Raw genomic sequence first — 19,783 nt, 5'->3', positions numbered from 1 at the left:
ACTGCAGGGTAGTGTAGTATAGTGAACTGTACTGCAGGGTAGTGTAGTATAGTGAACTGTACTGCAGGGTAGTGTAGTGTAGTGAACTGTACTGCAGGGTAGTGTAGTGTAGTGAACTGTACTGCAGGGTAGTGTAGTGTAGTGTAGTGAACTGTACTGCAGTGTAGTGAACTGTACTGCAGGGTAGTGTAGTGAACTGTACTGCAGGGTAGTGTAGTGAACTGTACTGCGTGGTAGTGTAGTGAACTATACTGCAGGGTAGTGTAGTGAACTGTACTGCAGGATAGTGTAGTGTAGTGTAGTGAACTGTACTGCGTGGTAGTGTAGTGAACTGTACTGCGTGGTAGTGTAGTGAACTGTACTGCAGGGTAGTGTAGTGAACTGTACTGCAGGGTAGTGTAGTGAACTGTACTGTAGTGTAGTGAACTGTACTGCAGTGTAGTGTAGTGAACTGTACTGTAGTGTAGTGAACTGTACTGCAGGGTAGTGTAGTGTAGTGAACTGTACTGCAGGGTAGTGTAGTGAACTGTACTGCAGGGTAGTGTATTGTAGTGCAGTGAACTCTGTGTGGTTTGTCGACCTAGATTTTCCGTTAAGGCCAATTTTTTTTTTTAATTGCAGATTTTTCAGTCCCTGTTACAGATTTTTGGTAACAGAGCGACACGTTTTAATCACTTATTCAAAAACAAAATTATAATTTTAAATGCACAAATTACTTGGCATGTCTATCTTTTTACTTCTATAAACTTTCATAATCCTAGTGAGATACTACAGCGTATCATAAAGCTATATTGTGGGTTTTTTTGATAACAGAATGACCAGACACTAGTCAATATTTCTTACACTTTTATGAAGGCAAATAAAATCTGCAAAAATAAATATCAATGTTGATTTTAATTCAACATATTGTTTTTGATCTATTTCTACACCTGAACTTTTTCGAGTAGATGTGTTTTTTTTAAGACCCCTTTTCCATCTGTGTGACTGTATATCAAAGCCTTTTGTTTATTCCTCAGTTTTACTTTGGGAAATGGTCTCTTTGCCTTCATTTCACCCCCCAAAATATAGACTCTTGGCTTTCCCATGTTGGTGCTCATGGGTCCTTTTTCCCCATGTAAATGAAATGGTATGATTCAGATGACGTTATCTAGATTAGGGAAGCCGATTTTTATGGATTGATCAATTTAAATTTGAGTTATGTTTGATCCATAGGGGTTTTATTAGTCCTGTTTGTGTAAGAATGATGTGAATCTCTCACCTTTTTTTATTTTTTTTTAACCTATATCACATTAACCCAACTCAGGGCTCTGTCCTCTCTCTCCGTTCCTGCATTTGAATCACCACCTATAAATACCCTTTAACGTCAGCCAAACTGTGACCTCATACAGCTGGTGAGGAAAAGGGCTATTCTAGGATCAGTTTTTGATCTCATAATGCACGAGATAACAACACGGCTAACCTGATCCTAGAGCAGCACTCCTATTCTGAGCTTTATGAATGAGGCCAGCTGTTCTCTGTCTTAGTCTGGATTGATATCATTTGGCCAAATTGGGGGGGGGTAGTAGACTTGTGACGACAGCCCCAGGTTCCGACCCTTCGGGAATGGTCCCCACTTGACCCAACTAGACATTCAGAGCAGTAGTTAGTGAAAATATCTGAGTGACAGTCCCAGATTCAGCAGGATACATCCGACTTAAGGTCAGACTGCTCAGAACTATGAAATCAAACATAAGTTAAGTTTAAAAAAAAAAAAAAATTGTCTTCTGTGCCCATATGAATAACCCCTATGATGTAACTGGAATGATGAGAGAGATGTTCTTCTTCTCTGTTTTTGATGAGATAGATGTTCTTCTTCTCTGTTTTTGTTTTATTATTTCACTGCCATACTGTGTTCCATCTTGTCCAGCCATCTTGTCTCAAGAGAACCACAATGGAAATAAGTCCCAGACTGTATTTTGTTATACTCCATGATATTATTAATGTGCATGTATGGCTTTTTTCCACGTTTAAAAAAAATAAAATTTAATAGTCGAATTAATAAACTAAAGTGACTGTGAAATTCATTGAGTCTGAGTCATAAATCCACCGTTAGTCTGGCAGACTTTTGATTATTGTATGTAGATTACTGTTGAGTGTGGAAACTAGTGGGAGACTTGAGGCGTCCTACTGATACCTACTGCATTATGAAGACACTGATAAATGGGTGGAGATTTGTTCCAGACCTGTTTTGTGCTGACATTCCACTCTGTAATTTTGTCATGCTGTTACCCAGGCTATGGATGTTGGGGGAAAGAGAAGTGTGTTGCTGTGGGAAGGAGTTGAGGCTGATTCATGTCAAGTGATGCAGGTTAACCTGTCAGGTGTGTGGAGTGAGGACTATGCTTCGGGATATATACTCACACCATTGTGTGCAGGCTGGCCTAAAGTGGAGTGGTCTCACACAAGCCCACAGGGAGAGGGAGATTTCGTCAAGCAGTGAAGTCTCAGCTCTGTCCTCCTTGTCTGCATCGAAGTAGCTGTCCTTGCCACCATGCTCGATGCTAGGGTACGACATAGTAAAGAGGCTCAGAGAATGCCACTGAATCGCTTGTGCATAGCCTCGTGTACTTTTGTACGTTTTAACCCCACGGTCTGTTGGCAGTTTTGGTGAGCAGGTGTTTCAATGCCGTGAAGAAGGGTCTTACGTCTGAGGCAGACGTAGCTCAGCTTATTTCTCTAGTCAGTTGTTCCTAATGGCGCTAGGAGTGTTTGAAATGGCAGCAGCGGTATGAGAACCAGCGCATTCTTGAGCATGCAGGCTTTCCTCAGTACAGAATCCTCGTAGACCCACTGTGCTGTCAGACTCCGCATGCTCATGGGGCTGACCGCTGGTCCAAATGTCAGCCGTGAAGCTCATGGACGTGAGTTTCAACAATCCTGCGTAACTCTGGTACGGCAACATCTCAAAAATAGTGTGTACTCGGGGCTCGACCAGTCTGCCGAAAGCCAACACCATCCACAACAGAGCACGGTTGATTGTCAAGGGCAATGGATCCATTGTCTTGGCGTTAATCGATTTCACCTTTTGTTGTTGTCGCCTCGCTGCAATTCTTAGCTTTTCGAATAACGGCTTGACTTCAACTTTAGTTGTTGGAAGTGTGCGCTTGGTATTTTTCTGCTTCTGTTCTGTGTAGTGCTGTATTTTTTTTGTGGCGTCATTATGTCATCTACCTACGTTATACAGGTATGTAGGTCATCTACCTACGTTATACAGGTATGTAGGTCATCTACCTACGTTATACTGGTATGTAGGTCATCTACCTACGTTATACAGGTATGTAGGTCATCTACCTACGTTATACAGGTATGTAGGTCATCTACCTACGTTAAATGTATTTTTCCATATATAGCCACACCACGGGTGTGTGTGAGTAAAATCAACTACATATGCACTGAGCTTGTCTGATACTTTTAAGCACACTTTTGATTAAATAATTAAGACACCCAAATTACTCAGCACGATGGTCGCACTGTTAAAAACAATTACAGCGAGTGCCTGTGTGACTGGCGAATGTTGTGTCTCTCTCTCTCTCTCTCTCCTCCCTACTACAGCAAGGGTTTGTTGTGCTGTCTGCTGAAGCTGCAATGACATTTTTACCATTTAGTGTCTTTCTTGTTTCTGACCTGAAAAGTTCTGTTACCGAAATCCCTAATTTGTTTACGAAAAACATTCAAATTTTCCCTCAACCCTTGCTCTCTTTACGATAAACATGTAAGCATCACATGCATGTGACCAATAGGGCCTGACCGATAGCCAATCATCAATAAGTTGGTTATAACGAACTCCGAACACCACGACACGTGAACACAAAATGGTTGTGGAGGATGTGAAAAAGAAACTCGAAACAGGCATATGTTTACTGGTTGCTCAGGAGGGAAAGGGAAAGTCAGATCTGTGGAAGACATTTGACTTACAGGGTCGAGACTGCCTGTGTCTGTAGTGGACCGGGTCGGGACTGCCTGTGTCTGTAGTGGTTCGGGACTGCCTGTGTCTGTAGTGGTTCGGGACTGCCTGTGTCTGTAGTGGACCGGGTCGGGACTGCCTGTGTCTGTAGTGGACCGGGTCGGGACTGCCTGTGTCTGTAGTGGACCGGGTCGGGACTGCCTGTGTCTGTAGTGGACCGGGTCGGGACTGCCTGTGTCTGCAGTGGATAACTCACAGTAGTCCTACCTAATGTTACATAGTAGTGGTGTGCATAAGATGCTGTACTCCCCCTATGGTAGTGTCATTAATACAGTCTGGTCGTAACGGGGTTACTGCGGTCTGGCTGGTACGGGGTTACTGCGGTCTGCCCGGTACGGGGTTACTGCGGTCTGGCTGGTACGGGGTTACTGCGGTCTGGCTGGTACGGGGTTACTGCGGTCTGGCTGGTAGGGGGATACTGCGGTCTGGCCGGTACGGGGATACTGCGGTCTGGCCGGTACGGGGATACTGCGGTCTGGCCGGTACGGGGATACTGCGGTCTGGCCGGTACGGGGATATTGCGGTCTGGCCGGTACGGGGATACTGCGGTCTGGCCGGTACGGGGATACTGCGGTCTGGCCGGTACGGGGATACTGCGGTCTGGCCGGTACGGGGTGTACATCTCCACCCTCTCTCCTCTCCACCTTTCCCTTTCTTGTTGATTGTTCACATGATTGTTCTGCATAGAAGGGACCATGCAACCTAAGAGCTTTGTATTCACTCCATAATTGCTAAACGTGTCTCTGTCTCTCGCTCCAGGTTATTGTGCCATGGCCTCTAAGTCACATCCTCCTCTAATGAAGAAACACAGTCAGTCAGATCTGGTGAGCCGGCTGAAGACCAGGAAGATACTGGGGGTCGGAGGAGAAGACGACGATGGAGAGGTGCATAGGTCAAAGGTCTGTATCATTTTTAGATCCCAAATATACAGAAAAAGGTGTCGCATTTGCTCATTGTCCATCATGGTGAATCAATCATGGGCTGGGTGCCCATTGTCTGGAGAAAGATTCTGCATGGTTGAATCCATTAGAGGCAGTGTGTAAGTGGATAGAATGGAGAATACCGACTGGCTTTTTAACTGAGTTCGTAGATTATTACCCATCATGCAACATGACCGCTCAATCACACTGGCACTCTATTGTGAAGGTAATCGTTCCTAATAAACCATTATGTTAATTTAAGATAATCTATAGTGCTTCCACGTCTTGAGTAATATCGGTTTCTTGATTACTTGCTTATTGCAGCACAATGCACCGAATGATAACATGTCATCACTCTCTGTCCTTCGTATTGCCTTGGCAGTCAGTACGTTGGCCCACCTCTCATTTTGTTCTATTGTGTTTACTGTAATCCCCTATTACAATCCAGGGAATGTTGACCTTCTGCCTGCCTGCCTGCCTGCCTGCTGAGATGCTTAGTCCTCTGAGATCCTGTCTCGCCCCTGACTCTTCCCTTCCCTCACGTTCCCTCTCTCTCGCCCCTCTTCCCTTCCCTCACGTTCTCTCGCCCCTCTTCCCTTCCCTCACGTTCCCTCTCTCTCTTCCCTTCCCTCACGTTCCCCCTCTCTCTTCCCTTCCCTCACGTTCCCCCTCTCTCTTCCCTTCCCTCACGTTCCCCCTCTCTCTTCCCTTCCCTCACGTTCCCCCTCTCTCGCCCCTCTTCCCTTCCCTCACGTTCCCTCTCTCTCGCCCCTCTTCCCTTCCCTCACGTTCTCTCGCCCCTCTTCCCTTCCCTCACGTTCTCTCGCCCCTCTTCCCTTCCCTCACGTTCCCTCTCTCTCTTCCCTTCCCTCACGTTCCCTCTCTCTCTCACGTTCCCCCTCTCTCTTCCCTTCCCTCACGTTCCCCCTCTCTCTTCCCTTCCCTCACGTTCCCCCTCTCTCTTCCCTTCCCTCACGTTCCCCCTCTCTCTTCCCTTCCCTCACGTTCCCCCTCTCTCTTCCCTTCCCTCACGTTTCCTCCCTCCCTGCCCACCTGCCTCTCTCACTCACTTACTCAGTCACACAGATGCTTAGTGAGAGAGACGGATATTAGAGGCACACGACACAGTCACTCCGTTCTACTGGAGACACACGATGCCAAGAGTGGGTAAAGCTGTCATCAAGGCAAAGGGTGGCTACTTTGAAGAATTTCAAATATAGAATATATTTTGATTTGTATAACACTTTTTTTTTTTTTGGTTACTACATGATTCCATATGTGTTATTTCATAGTGTCGATGTCTTAACTATTATTCTACAATGTAGATAATAGTAAAAGAAAAACCCTTGAATGAGTAGGTGTCAACTTTTGACTGGTACTCTATATTAGGTTGACGTCGATTTAACAGCATTCTTACGTAGGTATTTATCTTGACCAGGTGAGAGAGGGCAGTGTACAGTGTAATGGTGATAGTGGTATGTGAATTGAAGTGGGTCTAGGGTGTCAGGTAAGATGCAGGTGATATGATCCTTGACTAGTCTCTCAAAGTCACTTCATGACGACAGAAGTGAGTGCTACGGGGCGATAGCCATTTAGTTCAGTTACCTTCGCTTTCTAAGTCACATGAACATCTCGATACAAGTGGGGACAACAGACTGGGAAATGGATGTTAACACTCCAGCCAGCTGGTCCTTCACATGCTCCGAGGACCCGGTTTGGGATGCCGTCTGGGCCGGCGAGGGTTAACGCGCTTAAATGACTTACTCACATCCGCCATGGAGGAACGAGAGCACACAGTCCTTGTGAGTGGTGGGGGCCTGCGTCGGCGGCTCCCATGCTGTTTTCCTCAAAGCGGGGGAAGGTGTTTAGCTTTCCCGGGAGCGAGGCGTCGGTGTCCGTGGTGGCTGGCTTTTCCCTTTTTATAATCGCTGATTGTCTGGAGTCCCTGACACATCGGCCTAGTGTCTGAGCCCTTCCATTGGATACACAACACTATTACTGTACAGACTAGCCAAAGCTACTGCTACAATTATTATTATTTTTTGAGGAGGGGGTGCTGTGGGATTATTTAAGATGCTTTTTGAAGAGGTGTAGGGTTTCAGATGTTTTCAGAAGACGGACAGGGACTCTGCTGTCCTAGCTCCAGGGGGAAGACGGACAGGGACTCTGCTGTCCTAGCTCCAGGGGGAAGATGGACAGGGACTCTGCTGTCCTAGCTCCAGGGGGAAGACGGACAGGGACTCTGCTGTCCTAGCTCCAGGGGGAAGACGGACAGGGACTCTGCTGTCCTAGCTCCAGGGGGAAGATGGACAGGGACTCTGCTGTCCTAGCTCCAGGGGGAAGACGGACAGGGACTCTGCTGTCCTAGCTCCAGGGGGAAGATGGACAGGGACTCTGCTGTCCTAGCTCCAGGGGGAAGATGGACAGGGACTCTGCTGTCCTAGCTCCAGGGGGAAGATGGACAGGGACTCTGCTGTCCTAGCTCCAGGGGGAAGATGGACAGGGACTCTGCTGTCCTAGCATCAGGGAGAAGATGGACAGGGTCTCTGCTGTCCTAGCATCAGGGAGAAGATGGACAGGGTCTCTGCTGTCCTAGCATCAGGGAGAAGATGGACAGGGTCTCTGCTGTCCTAGCTTCAGGGGGAAGATGGGCAGGGTCTCTGCTGTTCTAGCATCAGGGGGAAGATGGACAGGGACTCTGCTGTCCTAGCTCCAGGGGGAAGCTGGTTCCACCAATGTGTTGCCAGAACAGAGAAGTGCTTTGGCTGGGCTGAAAGGGAGCTGCCCTCTTGAGCGTAGCCTCTAGGTAACGTGGAGGCAGTTCCTCTTGAGCGTAGCCTCTAGGTAACGTGGAGGCAGTTCCTGTTGCTGCTCTGTTGGGAAGCACCATGGTCTTGTAGCGAATGTGAGCTTTGACTGGAAGCCAATGGAGTGTGAGGGGGAGTCGGGTGATCAGCTATATAAACATTTGACTTACAAGAAAGAAGAATTTAGTTCCTTAACACAATTTTCTGCCCGTCTGCCAGTGTTAATGATTCCATCTCCCCCTGAGGAGAAAAATAAATGTTATTGGAATTACAAGTAATTGCTTTGTTATCTGTAGACTAGCAAACACAGACAATGAAATGGTGTTGTTTTTTTTGTTTCAGTGGAGTTGCCGTAAGCACCTCATCAGCCTCCGCTCAGACGACAACACCCCTGGGAGATCACAATCTTATTACAAATAGAGAGCGGGAGGTTGGTGTGGAGGAAGGTTTCGTCTTAGGACGCGTGCACACACACACACACACACACACACTTCGTCCTTGTAAACAAAAGAGGGAAATCGGCCGGCTGTTACCCAATGTCCTTCTGTTTCCTGCCTTTCGCCTTGCTCTGAAACAAACATTTTACTTAGGCCAGTGATATTGTCGTCCCCCCCCCCGGCCTTGAGCCATATCTCGTCTGCTGTAAAGCACTCTGACTCCTGTGGTGCTGGGAGAGAATACTATGCAATGGTTCTGGCATGAAGACAGATACAGAAGGATGTAAGTGTAGGCTACGCACTGGATCACAATGAACTGTGGTGAACTGAACAATGACGTCGGTACAACTGTGATTTGTACTAGGATGGTCATTGAGTTGTGTGTTTTTTTTTGGCCAAGGCTGAGAGATGAGGAGCGGGGAATGAGAATAGCAATGTACTGAAGAGGACTCGAGGGCAGTGGGATATCATATTCATCATTATTTCAACTCCGTATGTCTAAATGCAGCCTGGCTTTGTCTCTTAAGTGATTTGGTGTCAAAGCTAGACCATAACAGTTTAGATTACCGTATGCTCCTCTCTCCTCACATTGTGGATTTCTTCCTTTTCCTGTCCCATTTCTCTTCCCCTCCTCCTGTTTCTCCTGTTCCTCCTCTTTCTGTTTCTCTTCTCCTCCTCCCATTTCTCCTGTTTCTCCTCCCATTTCTCCTGTTTCTCCTCCCATTTCTCCTGTTTCTCCTCCCATTTCTCTTGTTTCTCCTCCCATTTCTCCTGTTTCTCCTCCCATTTCTCCTGTTTCTCCTCCCATTTCTCATGTTTCTCCTCCCGTTTCTTCTTCTCCTCCTCCTCATGTTTCTCCTCCCGTTTCTTCTCCTCCTCCCATTTCTCCTGTTTCTCCTCCTCCCGTTTCTCCTCCTCCCGTTTCTCCTGTTTCTTCTCCTCCTCCCGTTTCTCCTCTTCCTCCTCCTCCCGTTTCTCCTCCTCCTGTTTCTTCTCCTCCTCCTGTTTCTTCTCCTCCTCCTGTTTCTTCTCCTCCTCCTCCTCCCATTTCTCCTGTTTCTTCTCCTCCTCCTCCTCCCATTTCTCCTGTTTCTCCTCCTCCTCCTCCTCCCGTTTCTCCTGTTTCTTCTCCTCCTCCCGTTTCTCCTCCTCCTCCTCCTCCCGTTTCTCCTCCTCCTGTTTCTTCTCCTCCTCCTGTTTCTTCTCCTCCTCCTCCTCCCATTTCTCCTCCTCCTCCTCCCATTTCTCCTGTTTCTCCTCCTCCTCCTCCTCCGTTTCTCCTGTTTCTTCTCCTCCTCCCGTTTCTCCTCCTCCTCCTCCTCCCGTTTCTCCTCCTCCTGTTTCTTCTCCTCCTCCCGTTTCTCCTCCTCCTCCTCCTCCCGTTTCTCCTCCTCCTGTTTCTTCTCCTCCTCCTGTTTCTTCTCCTCCTCCTCCTCCTCCCATTTCTCCTGTTTCTTCTCCTCCTCCTGTTTCTCCTCCTCCTCCTCCTCCCGTTTCTCCTGTTTCTTCTCCTCCTCCCGTTTCTCCTCCTCCTCCTCCTCCCGTTTCTCCTGTTTCTTCTCCTCCTCCCGTTTCTCCTCCTCCTCCTCCTCCCGTTTCTCCTCCTCCTGTTTCTTCTCCTCCTCCCGTTTCTCCTCCTTCTCCTCCTCCTGTTTCTTCTCCTCCTCCTCCTCCCGTTTCTCCTGTTTCTTCTCCTCCGCCCGTTTCTCCTCCTCCTCCTCCTCCGCCCGTTTCTCCTCCTCCTCCCGTTTCTCCTGTTTCTTCTCCTCCTCCCGTTTCTCCTCCTCCTCCTCCCGTTTCTCCTCCTCCTGTTTCTTCTCCTCCTCCTCCCGTTTCTCCTGTTTCTTCTCCTCCGCCCGTTTCTCCTCCTCCTCCCGTTTCTCCTGTTTCTTCTCCGCCCGTTTCTCCTCCTCCTCCCGTTTCTCCTCCTCCTCCTCCCGTTTCTTCTCCTCCTCCTCCCGTTTCTCCTCCTCCTCCTCCTCCCATTTCTCCTGTTTCTTCTCCTCCTCAGCCAAGTCCTTTGCTTTTCCTCTTGTTATATAATTCTCAAGCCAATTCTAAAGTCATACTGTTAGATAACACAGGCATGTGTATGCTCTGCTTAGGCTCGTGTTAGGACTGGCTGCACACCAGAATCCCCACCTTATCTTCCTGTCTTTGCATGTACCTATTTCCTGTCTTTGCATGTACCTACAGCCTGTCTTTGCATGTACCTACTTCCTGTCTTAAAGAGATTCTCCAGTACTTGTGTATACTTTTTAGCCAGTAGTTCTAGAAGTAGCGCTCACGAGCCAAAAGTGGTCCCTGAAAAATGGTGAACAGCGTCACATATGAGCAGATATGAGCACCGCGTGATTTCTCTCGCTCTCCGCTCTGCTGTGTGTGCATCGTGCTAGCTGCCACTCTCAAATAGCGAAGCGGCTGAAGCTCATTGGCTAGAACTTTTTAATTGCTAGGGGGGCTGACCCAAATGTCACGGCACAGTTTTCAGAAAAGCAGTTGCTTTCGAACGATGGATTTCTTGCCGTTTTTGAAAGGTTTTTACCAGCTCAGTCAGGTTAAGACCAGTGATTTTTTTTTCTTCTCCCAAGTACACCAAAACCTGCCACAGACAGCGAGAGCCAACCAGGCAGCGAGAGCCAACCAGGCAGCGAGAGCCAACCAGGCAGCGAGAGCCAACCAGGCAGCGAGAGCCAACCAGGCAGCGAGAGCCAACCAGGCAGCGAGAGCCAACCAGGCAGCGAGAGCCAACCAGGCAGCGAGAGCCAACCAGGCAGCGAGAGCCAACCAGGCAGCGAGAGCCAACCAGGCAGGGCAAAGGCTTCAGTTTGACTGGACGGTGAAATACAGTGGTCGTGGCTGGAGAGATTAGGGCTGTACACTCTGGCTCTTATCTTTTCCCTTTTCGCTGCAATTTAGACTCCTTATTTTTTCACATTTCCTCCCTCTGTTATTTTTGTGATTTGAACATCCCAAAATGAGATGGCCATGAAGCCACTTCAGTCCTTCTCATCTCCCTTAGATTGTGTATTTGTGCCTTGGGGGGGGGGGGGGTCTATTCTCATAGATGAGAAGTAAAGAGATTTCCGAGAGATTCTGGAGAGGCATTACTGTAATGTAAAGTCACGTCTCGAACAACGCTACCTCTCGAGGTAGCGCACGACATGCGCCTGACAGTCCCCCCCCCCTCTAAGAAGGGCAGTGTAAACACAATTGTCTAATTTGAGCTCAACATTCATACCGTAAAAATACTAATAGCAGAGCAATGTTTTTGAAACAGCTGACATTTATAGACATTCATTGTATTTCAGACATGCTTTATTGAGTTTCCACCTGAAATTGCAAGAAGGGTGTGATTGCGGACCACAATTCTGGGTGTTCCTTTAATCCCAGCCCCTGTGTTAATCCCAGCCCCTGTGTTAATCCCAGCCCCTGTGTTAATCCCAGCCCCTGTGTTAATCCCAGCCCCTGTGTTAATCCCAGCCCCTGTGTTAATCCCAGCCCCTGTGTTAATCCCAGCCCCTGTGTTAATCCCAGCCCCTGTGTTAATCCCCTTTGTTAATCCCAGCCCCTGTGTTAATCCCCTTTGTTAATCCCAGCCCCTGTGTTAATCCCCTTTGTTAATCCCAGCCCCTGTGTTAATCCCCTGTGTTAATCCCAGCCCCTGTGTTAATCCCAGCCCCTGTGTTAATCCCAGCCCCTGTGTTAATCCCAGCCCCTGTGTTAATCCCCTTTGTTAATCCCAGCCCCTGTGTTAATCCCCTTTGTTAATCCCAGCCCCTGTGTTAATCCCAGCCCCTGTGTTAATCCCCTTTGTTAATCCCAGCCCCTGTGTTAATCCCCTGTGTTAATCCCAGCCCCTGTGTTAATCCCAGCCCCTGTGTTAATCCTAGCCCCTGTGTTAATCCCAGCCCCCGTGTTAATCCCAGCCCCCGTGTTAATCCCAGCCCCTGTGTTAATCCCAGCCCCTGTGTTAATCCCAGCCCCTGTGTTAATCCCAGCCCCCGTGTTAATCCCAGCCCCTGTGTTAATCCCCTTTGTTAATCCCAGCCCCTGTCCCCATAGGAGGCCTATTGCTTCTTGCTAGGCAGTCATTGTAAATAAGAGTTTGGTCTTAAATTACTTGCTTGGTTAAATAAAGGCTAAAGGAAAAAATATTTTCTGCATTTGCAGGACCCCCTTTTTTTATACTTCTATTGGTCCATTTTTATGTTACAACTCTGGTAAACAGGCGGGAGGCAGGGCTTGACAGTAGGTGGTGTCAATTCACCATATCTTTAGATTCCAACTGCCGATTTAACCGCACAGAAGAAGGGGTGGAGTCTCTTTCTCTATCTCATGGACTCACTGTAGAGTGAGTGAGAGTCTCTAGAGTGTGTGTGAGTGTATTTGAGAGACTCAGACAATCACCAGTGAACCCTGTTCTGTTCTGGGCAGTTTTCATTGTCCTGACAACCTCAAACCTTTCAAGTTCAAATGTGTAACGTCATCCTCACAGATCGGGGTCCTGTTCCCCCTTTGGGCATATTGATTTCTGTCTGAAATAACAGAATTCATCACTGGTCCAGTCTTGTCTCATCGCTGCAACTCTCGTACGCACTCCGGGGAGAGGCGAAGGTCGAGAGCCGTGCCTCTTTAGGAAACACAACCCTGCCAAGCCACACTGCTTCTTGACACACTGCTTCTTGACACACTGCTTGCATAACCCAGAAAAATGACTTGTGTCCTGCACAAAGTAGATGTCCTCACCGACTTGCCGAAACTATAGTTTGTTAACAAGAAATTTGTGTAGTGGTTGAAAAAACAGAGTTTTAATGACTCCAACCTAAGTGTATGTAAACTTCCGACTTCAACTGTACATACAGACACACACCTGCCCAGTTCCTACTGCCGATTTTAAAGCGTGATATGAATTCATGTCAGTGAATTATCATGGGTTCTTCACTAAAAGACCATCTTATAGACTAATAAAATAGCAATGAATCTGCTGTAAAGTTGTTTTTGCTTTTTCCACAGTGATGACATAATGCTTTGTGCTGGGTTCAATTATTTGTTACTTTTATTTGTTATTTTTATTTCTTATTCGTATTTAAAATAAATAAATAAATAAATAAATACATTTAAAAAAAATATATATATACACACACACACACACACACACACACACACACACACACACACACACACACAGTGTATATATATTTTTTTTAAACTGCATTGTTGGTTAGGGACTTGTAAGTAAGCATTTCACTGTGATACCTGTTGTATTCAACACATCTGACTAATACCGTGGATTTTATTTGTCTGTTTTTAAGGATCATGTGAATTTTATTAGCATTTATAGACACTTTGCAGGGAAAAATGTATACTGCACGTGTCTTCAGTTTAGGGTTAGTTACTGTAATGAGGCATTGGCTCTGTAAATGTTTGGTATGAAATGTACTCATGTCGTGCCATCTGTGTTGACATGCTGGGTTCCACAATGCTGCACAGAATTTTGTTCATTTATGACTAAACAATCATCTGATGTGTTATCCCCATTAGGGGCGCGGGCGACGTCCCCATTAGGGGCGCGGGCGACGTCCCCATTAGGGGCGCGGGCGACGTCCCCATTAGGGGCGCGGGCGACGTCCCCATTAGGGGCGCGGGCGACGTCCCCATTAGGGGCGCGGGCGACGTCCCCATTAGGGGAGCGGGCGACGTCCCCATTAGGGGCGCGGGCTCTATCAATGTAAAGCTCCATTCTTTGTCTGTGACGTACGGGGTGGGGTGTGTGTACGAGTGGTGTGTATGGGTGATGAAGAGCTAATTGCTAATCAGTGCTAAATTAGATTTTTCTGTTAAATATAGTTTGTGATTAATCCAAGACCTTGTTGATGGGGCATCTGCTTCCGTGTGTTTTTGTTTTTAATTTTATTTTATGGGGTGTCTGCTTCCTCTTAATCTGTCAGGATCCTCCTCGCCGTCCCCATTACTAGCTCTAATTAGAAAGCATCTTAATGATCCGCTCTTTCTATTTCTGTCTCTCTTTTTCTCTCTCCTCACAGCTCAGTCAGATGCTGGGGAATGACATCAAGTATCAGGTGCGAGAGCCTGTTGGTCTAAGGTGAGAGAACACACCAGAGAACTGGGGGGGGGGGGGGGGGTATAATTTTACTGTCAGATGATCAAATCTATTTTAATTGCAGTTTTTGGGTAAATCAATCTCTGTATGTAATTGTCTCTCTCTACAGGCTCTGGATTGCCGTCTCTGCGTTTGCCTTCACAGTTATGGCCTTGATGGTGAGTGTCTCGATGACCTGGGTTCTAGCCACGCTCAGAAACTTCTGCAATGATGATTCTGATGTATAGAGAGTCACATTGGCCATTTAGAACCGATAGGAGCGGTTTAGAACCTATAGGAGCGGTTTAGAACCCATAGGAGCGGTTTAGAACCCAGAGGAGCGGTTTAGAACCTATAGGAGCGGTTTAGAACCCATAGGAGCGGTTTAGAACCCATAGGAGCGGTTTAGAGCCCATAGGAGCGGTTTAGAACCCAGAGGAGCGGTTTAGAACCTATAGGAGCGGTTTAGAACCCAGAGGAGCGGTTTAGAACCTATAGGAGCGGTTTAGAGCCCATAGGAGCGGTTTAGAGCCCATAGGAGCGGTTTAGAGCCCAGAGGAGCGGTTTAGAGCCCAGAGGAGCCAGAGTAGCGGTTTAGAGCCCAGAGGAGCGGTTTAGAGCCCAGAGGAGCGGTTTAGAGCCCAGAGGAGCGGTTTAGAGCCCAGAGGAGCGGTTTAGAGCCTAGAGGAGCGGTTTTGAACTATAGGTGGGGGGGGGGGGGGGGGTGGGTGTGTGTGTAAGTTAAGACTTTAAAAAATGTATTTTACATTAAACATCACACCGTCAACTGAAATGTGTCTTCCGCATTTAACCCAACCCCTCAATCAGAGAGGTGCAGGGGGGGGGGGGGGGGGGGTGGGGGCTTCCTTAATCAACATCCACGTCTTCAGCGCCCCGGGGAACTGTGGGTTATAATGAAGACCTCAAAACTATGAAATTACACATATGGAATCATGTAGTAACCAAAAAAGTGTTAAACAAATGAAAATATATCGCTACGCTATCTCTATGGGGACACCGCTACACTATCTCTATGGGGACACCGCTACACTATCTCTATGGGGACACCGCTACACTATCTCTATGGGGACACCGCTACACTATCTCTCTATGGGGACACCGCTACACTATCTCTCTATGGGGACACCGCTACGCTATCTCTATGGGGACACCGCTACACTATCTCTCTATGGGGACACCGCTACACTATCTCTATGGGGACACCGCTACACTATCTCTATGGGGACACCGCTACACTATCTCTATGGGGACACCGCTACACTATCTCTATGGGGACACCGCTACACTATCTCTATGGGGACACCGCTACACTATCTGTATGGGGACACCGCTACACTATCTCTATGGGGACACCGCTACACTATCTCTATGGGGACACCGCTACACTATCTCTATGGGGACACCGCTACACTATCTCTATGGGGACACCTCTACACTATCTCTATGGGGACACCGCTACACTATCTCTATGGGGACACCGCTACACTATCTCTATGGGGACACCGCTACACTATCTCTATGGGGACACCGCTACACTATCTCTATGGGGACACCGCTACGCTATCTCTATGGGGACACCGCTACGCTATCTCTATGGGGACACCGCTACACTATCTCTCTATGGGGACACTGCTACGCTATCTCTCTATGGGGACACCGCTACGCTATCTCTCTATGGGGACACTGCTACGCTTTCTCTCTATGGGGACACTGCTACGCTATCTCTCTATGGGGACACTGCTACGCTATCTCTCTATGGGGACACCGCTACGCTATCTCTCTATGGGGACATTGCTACGCTATCTCTATGGGGACACTGCTACGCTTTCTCTCTATGGGGACACTGCTACGCTTTCTCTCTATGGGGACACTGCTACGCTATCTCTCTATGGGGACACCGCTACGCTATCTCTCTATGGGGACACCGCTACGCTATCTCTCTATGGGGACACTGCTATGCTATCTCTCGATGGGGACACCTGGGAGGAACAGCTGTGCCTTTGTCTGCATCCTAAATTTAAGTGGAGCTGAATTGTCTTCATTATCTAGTAGTGGAGCTGAATGGCCTTACTGGGGGGGAGGACAGGAAGACAAAAATCGTTTTTTTATAGTAAATGAAGTTGTCCTCTGTTCAATGCTGGTGGAACTAGCCTGGTGACTTTGGGATAAACAGAACTAGCTTTCTTGGAGCGTTAGTTAACACAGCTGCACAGAGCATCGCTGCCTAACCAGAAACTATACCCCATTGTATTACTACAACGGTTCATTTTGTTCATGTTGCACAGTCTGTTCATTGCTGCTGCTGTATTTGAGAGCGGAGCTGGCTTTAGTTGAGAGAGAGGAGCTGGCTGTAGTTGAGAGAGAGGAGCTGGCTGTAGTTGAGAGAGAGGAGCTGGCTGTAGTTGAGAGAGAGGAGCTGGCTGTAGTTGAGAGAGAGGAGCTGGCTGTAGTTGAGAGAGAGGAGCTGGCTGTAGTTGAGAGAGAGGAGCTGGCTGTAGTTGAGAGAGAGAGAGGAGCTGGCTGTAGTTGAGAGAGAGAGAGGAGCTGGCTGTAGTTGAGAGAGAGAGAGAGGAGCTGGCTGTAGTTGAGAGAGAGGGAGGAGCTGGCTGTAGTTGAGAGAGAGAGAGAAGCTGGCTGTAGTTGAGAGAGAGAGAGGAGCTGGCTGTAGTTGAGAGAGAGAGAGAGGAGCTGGCTGTAGTTGAGAGAGAGAGAGGAGCTGGCTGTAGTTGAGAGAGAGAGAGGAGCTGGCTGTAGTTGAGAGAGAGAGAGGAGCTGGCTGTAGTTGAGAGAGAGAGAGGAGCTGGCTGTAGTTGAGAGAGAGAGAGGAGCTGGCTGTAGTTGAGAGAGAGAGAGAGGAGCTGGCTGTAGTTGAGAGAGAGAGGAGCTGGCTGTAGTTGAGAGAGAGAGGAGCTGGCTGTAGTTGAGAGAGAGAGAGGAGCTGGCTGTAGTTGAGAGAGAGAGAGGAGCTGGCTGTAGTTGAGAGAGAGAGAGGAGCTGGCTGTAGTTGAGAGAGAGAGAGGAGCTGGCTGTAGTTGAGAGAGAGGAGCTGGCTGTAGTTGAGAGAGAGAGAGGAGCTGGCTGTAGTTGAGAGAGAGAGAGGAGCTGGCTGTAGTTGAGAGAGAGAGAGGAGCTGGCTGTAGTTGAGAGAGAGAGAGAGAGGAGCTGGCTGTAGTTGAGAGAGAGAGAGAGAGGAGCTGGCTGTAGTTGAGAGAGAGAGAGAGAGGAGCTGGCTGTAGTTGAGAGAGAGAGAGAGAGAGGAGCTGGCTGTAGTTGAGAGAGAGAGAGAGAGGAGCTGGCTGTAGTTGAGAGAGAGAGAGAGAGAGGAGCTGGCTGTAGTTGAGAGAGAGAGAGAGAGAGGAGCTGGCTGTAGTTGAGAGAGAGAGAGAGAGGAGCTGGCTGTAGTTGAGAGAGAGAGAGAGAGATGAGCTGGCTGTAGTTGAGAGAGAGAGAGAGAGGAGCTGGCTGTAGTTGAGAGAGAGAGAGAGAGGAGCTGGCTGTAGTTGAGAGAGAGAGAGAGAGGAGCTGGCTGTAGTTGAGAGAGAGAGAGAGAGAGAGGAGCTGGCTGTAGTTGAGAGAGAGCGAGAGAGAGGAGCTGGCTGTAGTTGAGAGAGAGGAGCTGGCTGTAGTTGAGAGAGAGGAGCTGGCTGTAGTTGAGAGAGAGGAGCTGGCTGTAGTTGAGAGAGAGGAGCTGGCTGTAGTTGAGAGAGAGGAGCTGGCTGTAGTTGAGAGAGAGAGAGGAGCTGGCTGTAGTTGAGAGAGAGAGAGGAGCTGGCTGTAGTTGAGAGAGAGAGAGGAGCTGGCTGTAGTTGAGAGAGAGAGAGGAGCTGGCTGTAGTTGAGAGAGAGAGAGAGGAGCTGGCTGTAGTTGAGAGAGAGAGAGAGAGGAGCTGGCTGTAGTTGAGAGAGAGAGAGAGAGGAGCTGGCTGTAGTTGAGAGAGAGAGAGAGAGGAGCTGGCTGTAGTTGAGAGAGAGAGAGGAGCTGGCTGTAGTTGAGAGAGAGAGAGGAGCTGGCTGTAGTTGAGAGAGAGAGAGGAGCTGGCTGTAGTTGAGAGAGAGAGGAGCTGGCTGTAGTTGAGAGAGAGAGAGGAGCTGGCTGTAGTTGAGAGAGAGAGGAGCTGGCTGTAGTTGAGAGAGAGAGGAGCTGGCTGTAGTTGAGAGAGAGAGGAGCTGGCTGTAGTTGAGAGAGAGAGAGGAGCTGGCTGTAGTTGAGAGAGAGAGAGGAGCTGGCTGTAGTTGAGAGAGAGAGAGAGAGAGGAGCTGGCTGTAGTTGAGAGAGAGAGAGAGAGAGGAGCTGGCTGTAGTTGAGAGAGAGAGAGGAGCTGGCTGTAGTTGAGAGAGAGAGAGGAGCTGGCTGTAGTTGAGAGAGAGGAGCTGGCTGTAGTTGAGAGAGAGGAGCTGGCTGTAGTTGAGAGAGAGGAGCTGGCTGTAGTTGAGAGAGAGGAGCTGGCTGTAGTTGAGAGAGAGGAGCTGGCTGTAGTTGAGAGAGAGGAGCTGGCTGTAGTTGAGAGAGAGGAGCTGGCTGTAGTTAGACAGGCAGTGCTCTCCCCCCCCCCCCCCTCCTGCTATAGTGCATGCTGTGTAGTATATAAGTGTTGTCCTCTCTCTCTCTCTGCAGGCCCTGGTGTGTCCCAACCAGCTCTATGAGGTGGTGTTTGAAGAAGAGATCAGCAACACCAGCATCTCCATCAGGCTCTATGGAGGAGCACTACTCAGTCAGTACACACACACACACACACACACACACACACACACACACACACACACTGCTATTTCCTTGTGCTGTTCATCTGCATCTGCAGTATACACTGTCTCACGCGCACACACACACACACACACACACACACACACACACACACACACACACACACACACACACACACACATTAGTGTCATCTCTGTCACTCCCACGTGTCTGTCGTGTATTTGGATGCTTCATGCAAGGCCATCATGTGTATCTCTCTCCCCGTCTACATTACCAGTGCACGTGACTAACTGTAGTTTGAGTCGTCATAGAGTGCACGTGACTCACTGTAGTTTGAGTCGTCATAGAGTGCACGTGACTCACTGTAGTTTGAGTCGTCATAGAGTGCACGTGACTCACTGTAGTTTGAGTCGTCATAGAGTGCACGTGACTCACTGTAGTTTGAGTCGTCATAGAGTGCACGTGACTCACTGTAGTTTGAGTCGTCATAGAGTGCACGTGACTAACTGTAGTTTGAGTCGTCATAGAGTGCACGTGACTCACTGTAGTTTGAGTCGTCATAGAGTGCACGTGACTAACTGTAGTTTGAGTCGTCATAGAGTGCACGTGACTCACTGTAGTTTGAGTTGTCATAGAGTGCACGTGACTCACTGTAGTTTGAGTCGGCATAGAGTGCACGTGACTAACTGTAGTTTGAGTCGTCATAGAGTGCACGTGACTCACTGTAGTTGAGTCGTCATAGAGTGCACGTGACTCACTGTAGTTTGAGTCGTCATAGAGTGCACGTGACT

At 48.4% G+C, this 19,783-nt stretch overlaps 1 protein-coding gene across 4 annotated transcripts in view; it reads left to right on the top strand.

The window, feature by feature from the left end:
* The window catches only part of LOC110500615 (tumor protein p53-inducible protein 11), a 102,503-nt gene that overhangs the window by 76,321 nt on the left and 6,399 nt on the right, over positions 1–19,783 (top strand). For all 4 annotated transcript variants that reach the window (XM_036960342.2, XM_090213765.1, XM_090213776.1 and 1 more), the window contains 4 exons: positions 4,763–4,902; positions 14,215–14,273; positions 14,401–14,449; positions 18,906–19,002. In XM_036960342.2, coding sequence (XP_036816237.1) covers positions 4,774–4,902; positions 14,215–14,273; positions 14,401–14,449; positions 18,906–19,002 — 334 coding nt within the window. In that variant the 5' untranslated portion in view covers positions 4,763–4,773. The remainder of the gene's footprint in view (positions 1–4,762; positions 4,903–14,214; positions 14,274–14,400; positions 14,450–18,905; positions 19,003–19,783) is intronic.

This window comes from Oncorhynchus mykiss, chromosome 2 (assembly GCF_057628025.1).
Source record: "Oncorhynchus mykiss isolate SJ-2025 chromosome 2, ASM5762802v1, whole genome shotgun sequence".
Taxonomy (NCBI): Eukaryota; Metazoa; Chordata; class Actinopteri; order Salmoniformes; family Salmonidae; genus Oncorhynchus; species Oncorhynchus mykiss.
The sequence above is the reverse complement of the archived record's forward strand: the minus strand, read 5'-3'. Positions and strand labels throughout refer to the sequence as shown.